Below are 15,355 nucleotides of genomic sequence, written 5' to 3' on the forward strand. Positions count from 1 at the left end.
TGTAACGCGGCACTGCAGTGCATCTGTGGCAGTTGTGTTCCATGTAAAATGTGAGCTGCCAGCTGTGGGCTGTGCCTCAGTGGTAGATGGCAGGGTTTGGGAGAGGACACAGGCCACCAGGAGAGGGCAAGCAGAATTGCTGCAGCCCAGGGCTTAGGGAGTAGGTATCCATTGCTTTGAAATATAAATAGCCAGCCCGGCACGGTGGCCCACGCCTGTAATCCCAGCACTTTGGGAGGCTGAGGTGGGCGGATCACAAGGTCAGGAGATCAAGACCATCCTGGCTAACATGGAGAAACCCCGTCTCTACTAAAAATACAAAAAAATTAGCCAGGTGTGATGGCGAGCACCTGTAGTCCCGGCTACTCAGGATGCTGAGGCAGGAGAATGGCGTGAACCCAGGAGGTAGAGCTTGCAGTGAGCTGAGATCGCACCACTGCACTCCAGCCTGGGCAACAGAGCAAGACTCCGTCTCAAAAAAAAAAAAAAAAAAATATATATATATATATATAGCCAAGATGATAGTACCCTATCTCACTGTTTCTGTAAGAGATTGAGAGTGACTTAGAGCTGAAAGTAAGGTAGGCTTACCTGCAACAGGCACCTGGCTCTAAGTTGCAAAACTGCCTCCTATCATGATGTTGGAAGTTTATTGTTTCTTTGCATATAACCAACCAGTATACACAGAAGACCTCCCCAATTACCAGGTGAGTTTAGGATGAACTATGTATGACTAATGGTTTGTACAGAAGGGAGGCAGGAGAATGGGGTCTGGAGGCAGAGAACTTAAGGCCAATTTGTGCTGATTTCCTAAAAGAAAAAAAAAACAAGGTCTGGAGGCAGGGACCCTAAGGCCAATTAAGGCAAACTTCCAACAGCTAAACCAAAAGAAAAAAATCCCATCTCCCCACACCTGAGTAGCAAAGGCTCAAAGGCTACTCTCCCTACAACCCTTCCCCTTCTACCACTTCTCAGATGGAAAGGGAAGGTGCCTTGGAGTGGCTGCAGGCCAAGCACCGGCCATCCCTTCATCTGCATAGGGTGCCAATTTACCTAAGCCTTTAGTTAGCCACGGACCAAATCCTTCATCCAGATCAGTGGTAGCTGATAGGGACCTCAAAAGGAGTAGTTAAAACCCAGAAAACTTCGTAACCACGACCTTGAGTCATTTGCTCACGCCCACACCCACTTTATTCCTTACCTTAATAAATTTCTGCTTTTGATGCTTCCTTCCTGTGTTCCTTTGTTACCTTGTGCATTTTGTTCAATTATTTGTTCAAGTTGCCAAGGACCTGGACAACTCACTCACGGTCTTCCTTCTGGGAACAGAAGTACAGGTAGATGTGGATGCATGTGATTGGTGCTTAAACTCACACAGTGCCCCACACCACAGGAGAAAAACACACAGTTACAGCCTGTGTGTCCAAATTAGGTCCAGATTAGGTCCAAAGACAAATAGCAAAACAAGAAGATTGCCTTTAATCTTTTCCCTCCACTTCTAAACTCTGGAGGACAAGGCGGTGAAGAGATCTGAAGACATGGTGCTCTCTCCTCCTGTGGCCCCCACATTCTTTGTTTACTGTCTGGTATTTGAAAGGAAGAGGAACCTTTGATAGAGGAGGTGGTCGGAGGCTGGTTAGGCAGGTAGAGACAAAGGGTCTGGGGAGAAGGAAAACACCTGTAGGACCGCACCTGCACCACCCCTGTAGCTAGCAGGAAGAAATGTGGTTAAGAACTTCCTCTAAGGCCAGGAAGTTGCTCCAAAGGGACTGTCCCAACTTAGGCACAGGCGCAATAAATCAATCTAAGTGTCTTTAACTTGACCCAGCTCATTATAAGGTCATTAATATGACATTAGCATTGTGGTTTTAGCTCCCCCCGCCCCAAGTTTCACTTAGGCACTCATGGGTAACAACCAAAACGGAGTCACTGTGGCCAATTCCAAGCATCCGCAGATGCAACACCCTTAGTGGGGAACTTTACCCATCCCATTTGGGCAGAACCCACAGAAGACATACTTGTTCTTGCCACATAAAAGACCTAGACCTCAGCCTCATTTCTGGCAACCTGCTTTCAGGTCCCCTCTTGCTTCTGAGAACTTTCCTTTTGCTTAATAAATCTTACTTTGCCTTACTCACTCTCTGGCACCCGTGTGCTTCATTTTTTTTGGTCGTGGCACAAGAGTTCCGACCTGGCTCAATCAAGGAGACCACCACATCTCCACCAAACAGTAACTGGGAAACCGTGGTCTTCACGTGGATACTCTCAGCTTGCAGCCCCTGGTCTCTCTGGGGGCACTGTCCCACCCACCCTTGAGCCTGAGAAAAGTTGGTAGAGAGGCTGGTCCCTTACTTCCAGCAGAAAAGAAGTGTTCAGGCCCTCACTTCCCTGATGGAAGACAGGCCCTCATGGCTGCACTCAATGTGGCAGCCACCTGCCATATGTAGCTACTGGGCACCTGGAATGTGACTGGTTTGAAGTAAAATGTGCTGCAAACATAAAATACACCGTGAGTGTAGAAGAATTAGATCAGAAATATACTTTATTTCTAACTGTATATTGATCACATATTAATACAATATTTTGGATACAATGGATTAAAAATTATTACCAACAATTTCACTCTAAAAATTATTTTTGACGTGGCTAATAAAAAACGGAAAATTCACAAATAGCTAACATTTTATATTTTAGAGGATTGCTTCCCTCTTAAATCAGGTCTCCTACTCAAAAGACTAGCGGCCAGAAGGGTTATGAAATCTAAACTATTAAAATAATTGTCATTATATTGCTTCCACTTGTGAAAAAGTGTGTGCCTGTGCATGCATGTGTGTGTGTGTGCGTCCGTATCTACGTGTGCGCGCGTGTGTGTACGTCTGTGTGTCCGTGCGTGCGTGTATTTTATAAGTGGACATAACCTTACACACAAGGTCAAAAAGGGACCCCTGGGCTGCTTCAGGTCAAGCCCGGAGAGAAAGCCCTGCCTGAAAGGGCCTGGAGGCCCCAGCTTGTCACTCTTGCCTCATCAGTGGAGTGTGTGGTCGCGATTTCTGTTACTCAAGGCCTGAGGGCGGGGATTGGAGTATTATCCAATCAGAGTGTCGGACTGAGAACTGCCCAATCAGGCGCGCAGCCAGAGAGGAGGCGGTGGCTTCCGGGATCTGGCGGGGCCTTTTCCTATGGCTCCTGCCAGGGCTTGGGTTAGGGCTACTGTTGTTTGCGTCCTCGGCTCCGGGAGGCCTGGGGGATTCGGCAGCAGCCTCAGCCTCCCGTCGCTCAGTGACCAGCGGGTATTGGATGATTTGTAGCTAAGACTCCCGGATCCCCTGAAGTGGGGAAATGGTGAGTGTGCCGGGCGGGGCGTCGCGAGGCTGTGGGGGCCTCATCGGCAGCGGCGGGAAATGGCGGCGGCGGGACAGAGTCTGTGAACGGAGTCCCCGCTGCCGCCGCTCAGCGCTCGGTCCTCAGTCCCCTCCGGTGAGGGACCCGGGCTCCTGTCGGTCCCCGCAGGGCGGCTTTGCCCAGCCTGCAGCCCTCCTCGTTCAGCTCTGCGCCCGCAGCCCCGCACCTTCCCCGGGCTGTGGGGTGAGGAGCTCACCGGGAAGACCCCGGCCGTGCGCGGGAACCGCGTGGGAGGAGCTGTGGTCCGGGGTCCTGTCCCTACTTTACCCTTTTCAGAATGAGATGGAGGCCCCGTCAAAACACAGAGTTCATGTGAGCAAACAGGACTCATTAATGGGACAGCGCCGGCCATGGCTCGTGGTTTGGGGGCTGCCAGTTGGTCTTGAAGGAAAGGCTTTTGTGAGGTGTGTGAGGAAGGGAAGCCATTCACCCGCCCGCCCCAACTTTCCCACCAGTCCCCTTGCCCTGAGCGCCTCCTCCGCGTGGCTGTTCCTGAGCGGCATCTTTTAGAATACGCTGGTGTCGTGTGCACAGCGCTTCGCTGAGTTCTGTGAGTAGTTCTGCCACATTATGGAACTTGAGGAGGGTGTGGGCGCCCCTGGTTTGTTGCAGACGTTCAGAAATGAAGACGGGTGTCCAGAGGCAGGGACTGGCGTCTGCAGGGGGGCAGTTGCGGGAAGAGCGCGGAGCTTGTGGGTCTGCGCTGACTCTGGCTGGGGTCGTTAGTGAGTTGCTGGACACCCCGTTGGGGTTGGAGCATTGGCTGGTGTTGAGGAAACTCCGCAAGTTTTCTGTCAGAAGAAAGACGTGGCTGAGCCTGGGCGGGAGGAAGATGCCTGGTGTCTGCCGGAGGCGCGCCTGGATTTTGCACATGCGCGGTCCCGCTGGGCACTGTCGGGTTCCTCCAGGTCTCCTCCCGGGGAGAGGGGACTCAGAACTCAGAGGAAAGGAGTTCTGAGGAACATCCCTTCCCTTCACCCTGCTGCCAGCCCCCACCCAATGCTAACCCACTCCTGAGCGCGCCCACCGGGTATTCGCATTGCCCCACTCCTCCCAGTACAGGGTTCCACCCTCAGGAATTGTGCCCATGGCTGCTTTGCTCCTAGCGTTTTCTGCCAAAAACACACGCAGTGCCCAGAAGTCTCCTGGCTCATCTCAACCGCAGACACTGGATCTGTAGCAGGAACTTGCTTCCTTCACCTACCCAGCCTTCTGGACCGCCTGATCCTAATCTCTTCTGTCTTTATAGATACAGGAATCAGAGCATAGCCCTGCCTCAGCCTGTACCTGTAGTACAAACCAGTGCTTTAGTCAGTCCTGCCCTGCTGCCACCCATGGCTCTTGATAGCTTCTTTCTCTCTTCTGCTTTTTCCTTCCCCACAAATTCTCTACGGTGTCCATCCCTCAGGTGCCTATGAGAATTCAGACATAGTGAGTTCAAGACAAGGTCTTTAGGCCTGGATGTTGTAGGAGCAAACACAAATTAGAAGAGGCTTAATGCTTTCTCTTTAGAATGAGGGAAGAATTTTTGCTCTTCTCCCTTTTCTTAAAGCATTTAGGTTGAGAACTTATATATTTAAATATTTTCTTTGCTTCTTTGAAATATATGTAAGTCATTTTTTATCAGTTAAATAGGTCATTTGTCTTTTTTGGCTCCAAATTGCCTTCATCTGGGACCTGGGAACTATTGCTTTGAAATGTAAATAGCAAGAACATACCACCCTATTTCACAGTTTCTGTAGGAGACTAGGAGGCTGCCTTCAGCAGGTACCTAGCCACATTGCAAATCTACATCCTGTCATGAAGATGTGGATGTTTTTTTCTTTAATTATTAGAAAAAATTAGAAAACCCAGATGACCTCTCAGATTACAAGGTGAAATTATAATAAATCGTGTATAGCAAATGGTGCTTTCAAGGCTTCTACTTGAGATTTAATTATGGTGACTTTCTGTGTTTGCATTCTCTTAGATTGCTTGTGATGCACATCACATTTTGATTTAATTATACAACAAAACATTTTCTTGCGGTTCTGTTATTGTGGAGACTTTTTTAGGATTGCAGATGTTTTAGCTTTTATATTTTCCACACACTGTCCAGAATTACCAGATGTTGTACACAAAATGTCCAGCAGTCTTCACTTCAGAAAACATTCTTTCTTAAGATTCCAGTCACAACCTAAAATTGTGCGGCAAAGTGTTTCCCAAATCTGCAAACAGAATGGTCTCTCTCTTGGGATCTACAGTCCTTTCTAGAGCAGTTAGACTAAATTTCTACAAAAATAACTTTTCAGAACAGTAATCAGTTATTTCACCTCCTTCAGTGCTCCTGGCATCTTCCATTCTGACACTGATTTCAGAGATTTGGGGCCCATAAACCTAACCAGAATCACACATACGCATCGATTAAACCTGAGAAATTCTGCTCCCTCCCACTTCCCCTTCCCCAAATGCCCACAAATGTGCATAGCTCACCAGCCCTCCAAGACCTAAATGTGCAGTTCTAGATTCTGAATTTATGTCCTGGAATTTGATAAAAGAACTTTTATCTGAGAAATATAAGTTTTTAAATGTATCAGACCCAGAGATGTGTTAAAAAGAGACCACACTCACATACTGTTCCCCTCCTTGAACTATTTGTCTTTTGAAATTGCTTGCTATTGCCACAGGTGTCTGTAAATTAACCTAATAATGCCACGCTGGACACTATAACCCATATCCTATAGCTTAACTATGTATATGACCAATCACTAACCAATGTTACTTCTATAAACCAGTAAGAATATCTGACACCTTTCTATCAGTCTGCTCTCTGGCTTCCTTTTTGCCTTTAAAAATATGCTTGTAACTGCTTCTAATTGGAGTGTATATTCAGGGCAACTTTATACTCCAGGATTGCAGTCTTCAAGCTTTGGCTCAAACTCTGTACTTATGTTTACCCCAATTTTTTCCTTTTAGCTCAAAATATTCTTTAGAATGTGTTGAAGGAGGCTTCATGAGGTCTTTCCTCTGATTTTACTCTGCTTCCTATAACTCAAGAATGCAGCACACATTGATCTCACCTAGAATCTGCACGTAAAAGCTGGCCTCTGCCTAAGAGTCACAAGACAGGGCCAGACTGTGGGTTGAAGAGATACAGAAAAGTCACAGAAGGTGTTTTCTGCATCATGAGAGGTCAACATAGACATCTTAAGCCCCACTTTCAGAGTGGAGCCCTTTGAGTTTTCTGGATCTTGTCCAGTGACCTGCTACAGCTGTGTAAGAGGCTTCTGGTGTGAACACAATGCTGTGACAGAATCTGTAAATGTAAACAAGCACCTTAGCAGTGGGAAGTCAAGGCCACTAAATATCCAGAGCCATAATCCCAACTATGCCTCCCTGTGTTACTAGAGTACTTTTGTCCTTCCCCTGCCTGAGTTAGCTGATCAGGGACAGGGGATATCACATCCGGATCCAGGATCTGCAGCTCCATCAGGGCAGTTCCATTTTCTGTTTGCACCCCGCAAAGTCAGCCTGAGTCTCTCCTGCCTGGATCACTATGGGGGCATCAGCCTAGGGTCACTGGGGACACTCTCAGCAGCGTCAGTGAGTATTTGAGACATTTGAGGATGTCCTGTGCAGACTGGGGTCAGTGTTTCATATGGTCATTAGGAAAAGAGATGAAATAGTCATGGTCCCTACCATCAAGGAACTTGCATTCTAGAGCACATGAATAAATGATTAAATTCAGTGTCATGTATTCAGTACAAAGATGAAAACTGTACAGGAGACTTAAGCTTCATTTGGGTTACTTCCCTTTTATTGTTTGGTGAGTTTTGATGCCACCACCTGCAGGGCTGTTTATGGACAAAAGAGAAGTCATTATTTGTATTGTGTTTGCCTTGCTAAGAATAAATATTTAGCTTCAAATATAATTGGTCGGGAAAAACAAAAGGGTTTTGGTTAAATTCCTTGTTATTGTATGTTACAGATGGGGAAGTGGCAAAATAGATAAAAAATTACACAAACTCTGGGAATCAAATTTCTCTTGGACGGGCTTAGAAAAGACAAAACTGAAACTACTTAGTGGCCTAGAAAGCAGAAGCCTAGGGCCCATTTTCTGTCCCAACTCTGCCCAGATCCACCATCTACTGAACGTTGTCCAGGTCTGACCCCACACTGCAATGCCTCACAGAACTGCTTAGAGAAGATGAGAGTTTGGGGTAGCTATTCGTACTCTCTCCAGAGCTGGTGCTCCCAATTTCCTGAAACCCAAAAGCAGATAAATGGGGAAAAGCAATGTACTTTGGGGCCTTAAATTATTTTACAAAAAATTAAAACCAGTATTTCTAGAGACATCCCATCCAGCAACCTGTTCTCCATCTTTGCAGTTTCAGTGGATTTTTCACAAGTCTCATAGTAACTACAAACACAAAAATAAAAAATTCCTGAATTGTACTTAAAATTTTCTTCTATGTCTGTCCCATTTATCTACATTGAGCTATTATTCTATGTATTTTTTTTAAAATCACCGATAGGAAAACAAGAAAAAACAGAAAATGCTGGGACCCTGCATTTAAATCCTGGGAAGTATGACACACTTTGTACCCACCTCCCAGGATGCTATGAGAATTAGCACACATCATATGAGCTTCCCAGCACAGTGCTCTGTTACATACTCCTGAGCACATAGTACATGCTCCATAAATATCGCATTAATGCATGTGGATGTGCTGTTTTTCAAATGCAGACTTACTCAGACATTGCAATCATCTCCAGCCTCTGTAACCTTTAAAGGGCTTGCAGAGAATGCCATCTTTCAGGATGATGATTGCTGGTCTTGTCTTCAGATGAAAAGTATTTGTATTGTGATAAGGGTGTTGGGGTAAGGGACTCTGCTGTGTCTGCTTTCTCTAGCTGAGTGGTACTGTAATGGATCTAGGGGGAGGAGCATCAGCATTAACGGGAGACTTGCTGTAAAAAGCTAATTCGTGGACCCTTTTCAAACCTGCAGAATTGTGTAACTTACAGTGAGGCCTAGAATACCAAATTTATATGCACATTGAAGCTTGAGAGGCAATGTTTAACTAAGTGACCCTCAGCCCAGTCTTCCAGTAGAATCACATGGCAGTTTGAAGAGAAACAGTCACCTGTTCCCTCCCTACAGATCCTGTTAAGTTTCTTGTGTGACATTAACAGCAAGGCCAGGGTCAAGCGTGAGGGCTTCCATACTTTAATGAGACGTGAGTTCACCTTTTGTTCCAGGAGGTCATAGGACCTGCTTTGCTCCATTTTGGTAGGGACAGGTGAGTGTAGCCTATATTCCTACTGCAGCAACAAAAATTGCTGGCATGCCCTCCTTTTTCCTCAGAGTTATAGAATACTTTAGATAACATTACTGTGTTAAAAGTCATTTTATCAGATAATTCCAGTCAGTCCCATAAGTCACAACTAGTTCTCTTATTTCACTTATGGTCAAATTAAGAACTCTGTCACATGATAAATATATGTTTTCAGGAACTCTTAACATTCAGGGATGTGGCCATAGAATTCTCCCCTGAAGAGTGGAAATGCCTGGATCCTGCCCAGCAGAATTTATATAAAGATGTGATGTTGGAGAACTACAGAAACCTGGTCTCCCTGGGTAAGGATAACTTTTAATACGTAATTCCTAGTACTTTATCAGAGTTTCATTTTCTTTCTTTGTAGAATGTCTCTTGGGAGCTTCTGCTTTGCATTAATTAATTTTCAGTTCCTTTCTACAAGAAAAAAATTGGGAATTTGCTGGTGTAAAAAAAAATCTTTAGGATGTTTCATCATTGCATAAACCTTCTCTTTTCTTGAACGAATTTGTGTTCTTCACTCTAGGATAGTAGTAATTCTAGAAATTCAGTGATGTAAAATACTGTTTTCCACATCTTAAAATCCAATTTGCACCACTTATTTTTGATTCAGTAGTACTGGGTAGTGGAACTTAGAACCCGCAGATTTAAAATATTTAAGTATTCTAAAGATTCTGTCAGGAAACAATTTTTGGATTAAATTTCTTTATTGTACTTAGCATAGTAATAGATTGGTCATTGGAGTATCCCCAGCAATAGTCATGTTAATTTTTTTTTTAATAAAACAGGTTTTGTGATCTCCAACCCAGACCTGGTCACCTGTCTGGAGCAAATAAAAGAGCCCTACAACTTGAAGATACATGAGACAGCAGCCAAACCCCCAGGTAGGTGAGAGTGAATGAAGGAGAGGACACAGGCAAGGAGGCAAAAGGTCAGGAAGGAAGCCAGGCCTTCAAATGTAGTTTGGGAAACTGTGCCAATGAAAATAATTTCTGAGAAGGCTGCATTTTTTCTCTTATTCACAAATAGAGTCATCTTCTGTCCTATGCTCTTAAATCTTCTAAGAATTTCCTTTTTTTCTTCAGTGATCTCCATTCAAGTTTACAGGGAGAGCCAGTGTCCACTTTATCGCTTGTAAGGGGCTGCATGATCTGACTGCTGTTGCATTGCTTTTAGAGACATAGGAGTATTTGTATTATTGAAGACCTCTATGTTAAAGTATTTTTTCAAATATTATTTTTGCATCAGGCCTAAAATATGTAAGGTGAGTAGTGGACATAATGGGATTTGGTTTAGAAATCCCAGGAACACGAAGGACAGATGTTGCATCTTTTCCGCTTAGTGATTTTTAATCCTGTAGAAGTTGCAAATGTAATTCTACAAAAACTCTTAGAAGTTTATCAGAACAATAAGTATTTTTCCAAACATGAAAAAAATGTTATTTTACTTCAAAATGTTATTTAGTATAAACTGAAATTTGTGATTTAAACTCTATATATTCAAATTTTCAAATTGTAATATAGTTTAAAGCACAGGTTTTCAAACTCTTGGCTTCCCTGGGCCACTTTGGAAGAAGATTTGTCTTGGGCCACACTTAAAATTATAAAATACACAAACAATAATGATAGCTGATGAGCTAAGAAACAAGAAATAGGTTTGTGAATAATTTTTGTGATACTGCAAAAAGTCCTCACACTCAAAGGATTGGATACCATTGGTTTAAAGTATCTACTCACCTTCTAGATTTTTCTTTTTTTTTTTTTTTTGAGACGGAGTCTTGCTCTGTCACCAAGGCTGGAGTGCAGTGACATGACCTCGGCTCAGTGCAACCTCCGCCACCCTGCAACCTCCACCTCCTGGGTTCAAACGATTCTTCTGCCTCAGTCTCCCGAGTAACTGGGATTACGGGTGCCTGCCACGGGGTTTCACCATGTTGGCCAGGCTGGTTTTGAACTCCTGACCTCAAGTGATCTGCCCACCTCCGCCTTCCAAAGTGCTAGAATTACAGGCGTGAGCCACCACGCCCAGCCTAACTTCTAGATTTCTTAAATGCACTATGTCATTAACCAGCTTAGAACATTCCTAAGTGTATGTTAAGCTCTCATTTGTTAACCCTATTTCTTAATAAACTATTATCTTATAATTTTGTGTTATTTAGTAGGAAGCCTACTGGGATTCTGTCATTGAACTATAATCCATCTATGTATAGAACTATGTGTCACACACATACACATACCTATATAAGTCATATATGTGTATAGGAAATTCTCACTTAACATTGTTGATAGGTTCTTGGAAACTAAGTAAAGCAACATATTGTTTAAGAAAACTAATTTTACCAGAGTTTAATTGATAAAAACAAGTTATGTTTAAATGGCATATAGCAACATTGTTTCATTTAAAGATGCAGTTTTCAAGAACCTATTTTGAACACTAAATGAGGACTTAGATATATGTGGGTTTGTGTGATATGGATTTTTCTGATAAAATTGTATAACTATATATTTAATTTGTACAATGTAATGATTTGATATGCATATACATTTTGAAACAAAATATTGTCAAGTTGATGAACACATCTGTTACCTCACATAGATAACCATTTTTTTGGTCATAAGAATACTTAAGGTCTACTGTTGTAGCAAATTATAAGCATACATTACAGTATTACTGTAAAGACAATTGTGTTTTGCTAATCTAATGCTAATGTACATTAGCTTTCTCAGACTTACTCAACTTATAACTAAAAATTTGTACTCTTTAAACAGCATCTCCTCATATTCCCACCCTCAGGCACTAACAACCACCATTCTATTCTCTGTTCCTATGAGTTTACATGTTTAGATTCCCCCCATCTAACTGAGAACGTGCAGTTTCTTTGTGTTTGGCTTATTTCACTTAGCATAATGTCTTCAAGGTCTATCAATGTTGTAAATGGCTAGATTTCGTTCTCTTTTATGGCTGAATAGTATTCTAATGTGTGTGTATATATAAATGTTTTTGACTATTTTAAACAAAACTAAAATGAATATGGGGCTGAAGATATTTCTTTGAGGTACTAATTTTATTTCCTTTGGTAGTATACCCAGAGGTGGTATTCATACTTCCATTTTTATTTTTTACTGATATTTATGATGACTTTATCAATTTATATCTCACTAATGGCATACAGGATTTCCCTTGTATGTATGTCTTCTTTGTGGGAAAAACAAAACAACTAACCTTTTGCCTATTTTTGAATAGGTTATCATCATTATTGTTTTGCTTTGAATTGCAGAAGTTTCTTACACATTTTGGGTATTAACTATCAGATATATGGCTTGCAAATGTTTTTCTATTTTGTAGGATTTTTTTAAATGTCATTTTTTTCCTTTACTGTACAGAAGCTGTTCACTTTGATGCAGTCCCACTCTTTTGTTATTTTCTTCTGTTGCTGTGCTTTTGATGACATACCAAATTGCCAAGACCAGTATCAACAAGGTTTTTCCATATGTTTTATTCAGGAGTTTTACGTTGTTTTTTTTTTGTTTGTTTGTTTGTTTGTTTGTTTGTTTTAATGAGGCGGAGTCTGGCTCTGTCGCCCAGGCTGGAGTGCAGTGGCACGATCTCGGCTCACTGCAAGCTCCGCCTCCCTGGGTTCACACAGTTCTCCTGCCTCAGCCTCCCGAGTAGCTGGGACTACAGGCGCCCGCCATCACACCCGGCTAATTTTTTTGTATTTTTAGTAGAGACGGGGGTTTCACCGTGTTAGCCAGGATGGTCTCGATCTCCTGACCTCATGATCCGCCCGCCTCGGCCTCCCAAAGTGCTGGGATTACAGGCGTGAGCCACTGCGCCCGGCCAGTTTTACGCTTTTATGTCTTGCATTTAAGTCTTTTATTTTGAGTTAATTTTGGGGTGTAGTATAAGAAAATTTTATTTATGGTATAATCTAATTTTATTCTTTTGCTTGTGGATATCCAATTTTTTTGGTACCATGTATTGACAAGACTATACTTTCTGCATTGTATATTTTTGGTGGCCTTGTCAAAGGTTAGTTGACCTTGTATGCATGGATGTGTTTCTGGGCTCCCTGTTGTGTTGCATTGGTGTTTGTATCTGTTTTTATGCACATACCATACTCTTTTGATTACTGTGACCTTTAAGTAAAGTTTGAAATTAGAAAGTATCATGCCCCCAGCTTTGTTCTTTCTCAAGATTGCTCAGGGTATTTTAAGTTATTTAAGATTACCCTTACATTTTACAATTGTGTTTTCTATTACTGTGAAAAATGCCACTAAAATTCTGATAGGGATCACATTGAATCTACAGGTCACTTCCTTGACAATATTAGTTATCCTAATGGAATATATTTTCATTTATTTGTACCTACTTCAATTTCTGTCATCAATAACTTAACTGTATTAGTGTATACATTTTTATCTCATCCTTTACTATTTTAATTTATTTTATGTATTTACTTATTTTTTGAGACAGATTCTCGCTTTGTCACCCAGGCTGGAGTGCAGTGGCGTTAGCTCACTGCAACCCCTGCCTCTCAGGTTCAAGGGATTCTCCTGCCTCAGCCTCCCGAGTAGCTGGGATTATAGGCACGCGCCATCACGCCTGGCTAATTTTTTTGTATTTTTAGTGGAGATGGGGTTTTGCCGTGCTGGCCAGGCTGGTCTGGAACTCCTGGTCTCAAGTGTTCTCCCCACCTCGGCATCCCAATGTGCTGGGATTACAGGTGTGAGCCACTGTGCTCGGCCCCTTTACATTTATTTTGATTAAGTTCCTTATTTTTATACTATTGCAATTGGAAACTTTTTCTTTTTTTTTGGAAAGTTTGTTGTTACTATATGGAAATGCAACAGGCATTTGTTTGTAGGGTCAGGTGCAGTGCTTCATTTCTGTAATCCCTGCACACTTTCAGAGGTTAGAGGCCAAGGAAGGTGAATCACTTGAGCACAGGAGTTTGAGATAAGCCCGGGCAACAGAGTGAGACCCTATCTCAAACAAACAAAAAAAACCCCACAAGTATTTTTATGTTGATTATGTATCCTGATACCTTAATGAATGCATTTATTAGTTCAGTTTTTGTTGTTTTACTCTAGGGTTTTTTATATATGCATGATCATATTATCTACAAACAGTAACATTTTTACTTTTATTCCAAGCCGGAAAGCTTTATTATTTTCCTTGTCTAATTGTTCTGATACAAAACTTTCGGTAATATGTTAAGGTACAAGCTGTGGCCCTGGAGGCATGCTTGCAGATCTTGGTCTCAGCTTTGGTCCCTGAAACAGCCCCATGTCTGTACATTTGAAGGATCTAACAACTCTTACAGTTTCTATAAACTGTCTTTGGCAAGTAAAGATCTCCTTTTATTGGGTCCCCAGGCTGATGAGATTATCTCTGGGGTTGCTAAGAAGAAAGGTCGTAGCTGGGTCACGAGGGTGCTGCTGAGTCTGTTGTTTGAATGGCATATAGCAGCATTGTTTCATTTAAAGATGCAGTTTTCAAGAACCTATTTTGAACATTAAGTGAAGACCTACCATACATCCATTTTGAGTGATATGGGGTCTGCCTTTGATGGTTGTATTACCAGAGATTTGGACAGTCATGGATTCTTTCTGGGCCATGGAAAGATTAAATATCCTTGAGGACATTAATCTATATGGCAGGCAGTAGGGTAGGGTTTTGAAGTTTGTCTGCATATGATGGGCGAAATGCCATGTGTATGAATGGGATTGGCTTCTACTAACTACCTGGGAAAAGTTTTCACAAGTCTCTGTGTGGGTCTGGGTGTGTACAACTGGCCATGGACTGTGGCTGTGAGCGCTAGAACTGAGTCACAGGGCTGCTTCAGGGACCACAGCTGAGGCCAAGATCTGCAGGCCTGCCTCCAGGGCCATGACTGGGTGTGTTTCCCTGCGGGTCTCTTGACAGGAAGGACCACTTTTGGATTATAACTGAAGGAGTTTGAAAGAGGTTGCAGAACTGCTTCATAATCTTCAGTAAAACCAAGCTTGGTGCCCCATTTCCTTATCTGTAGCCATGTCTGTGGACCCTTGAGTTGGCCACCTGGGTGAGGGCCTGCTTTACCCAAATAACCCTTTTTGATCTTTGGCACCACTGAGGTTTCACAACCCTAACCATAGGCAAGCACCTTTCTACTTCAGTTTTCCAGGAGTTTACTATTTAAACTATCTTGTATATGTGGAATCATACACTGTCACTTTGTTGGTGTCTTATTTCACTTAAAATAATGGCTTTAAGATTTATCCTTATTGTAGCAACTGATGAGATATTTTCATTTGAGGCTAAAGAATATTTCATTGTATGTATAAGCCACATCTTTTTAAATCATTCATCTATTGATGGTGTTTGAGTTTTTTCACTTTTTGGTTTTTGTAAATTATATGGTTTGGATCTGTGTCCCCATTCAAATCTCATGTCAAATTGCATTCCCTAGTGTTGGAGGTGGGCCTGGTGGGAGGTGATTGGATCATAGGGTTGGCTTCTCATGAATAGTTTAGCACCAGCCGCTTTGGTACTGTCTTTGCCATAGTGAGTGACTTCTCCTGAGATCTCATTTTTCAAAAGCATGTGGCACCTTCCCTCTTGTGCTCTCTTGCTCCTGCTCCCACCATGTG

The 15,355-nt window shown here is 42.7% G+C and overlaps 2 protein-coding genes across 3 annotated transcripts in view; one reads left to right on the forward strand and one right to left on the reverse strand.

Annotated features, from left to right (window-relative positions):
• Positions 1-2,527: 2,527 nt before the first annotated feature.
• LOC135970857 (uncharacterized) lies at positions 2,528-3,754 on the reverse strand. The gene has a single exon (XM_074039154.1). The coding sequence runs from the start codon at positions 3,752-3,754 to the stop codon at positions 3,383-3,385; it is 372 nt and encodes a 123-aa protein (XP_073895255.1). The 3' UTR covers positions 2,528-3,382.
• LOC102138755 (uncharacterized) overlaps positions 3,172-15,355 on the forward strand; it is a 45,259-nt gene continuing 33,075 nt past the window's right edge. For both annotated transcript variants that reach the window (XM_005554235.5, XM_074039153.1), the window contains exons 1-3: positions 3,172-3,342; positions 8,896-9,022; positions 9,509-9,604. In XM_005554235.5, the coding sequence (XP_005554292.3) occupies positions 3,340-3,342; positions 8,896-9,022; positions 9,509-9,604 (226 nt within the window). In that variant the 5' untranslated portion in view covers positions 3,172-3,339. The remainder of the gene's footprint in view (positions 3,343-8,895; positions 9,023-9,508; positions 9,605-15,355) is intronic.

The sequence above is a fragment of the Macaca fascicularis genome, chromosome 5, assembly GCF_037993035.2.
Source record: "Macaca fascicularis isolate 582-1 chromosome 5, T2T-MFA8v1.1".
Classification (NCBI taxonomy): domain Eukaryota; kingdom Metazoa; phylum Chordata; class Mammalia; order Primates; family Cercopithecidae; genus Macaca; species Macaca fascicularis.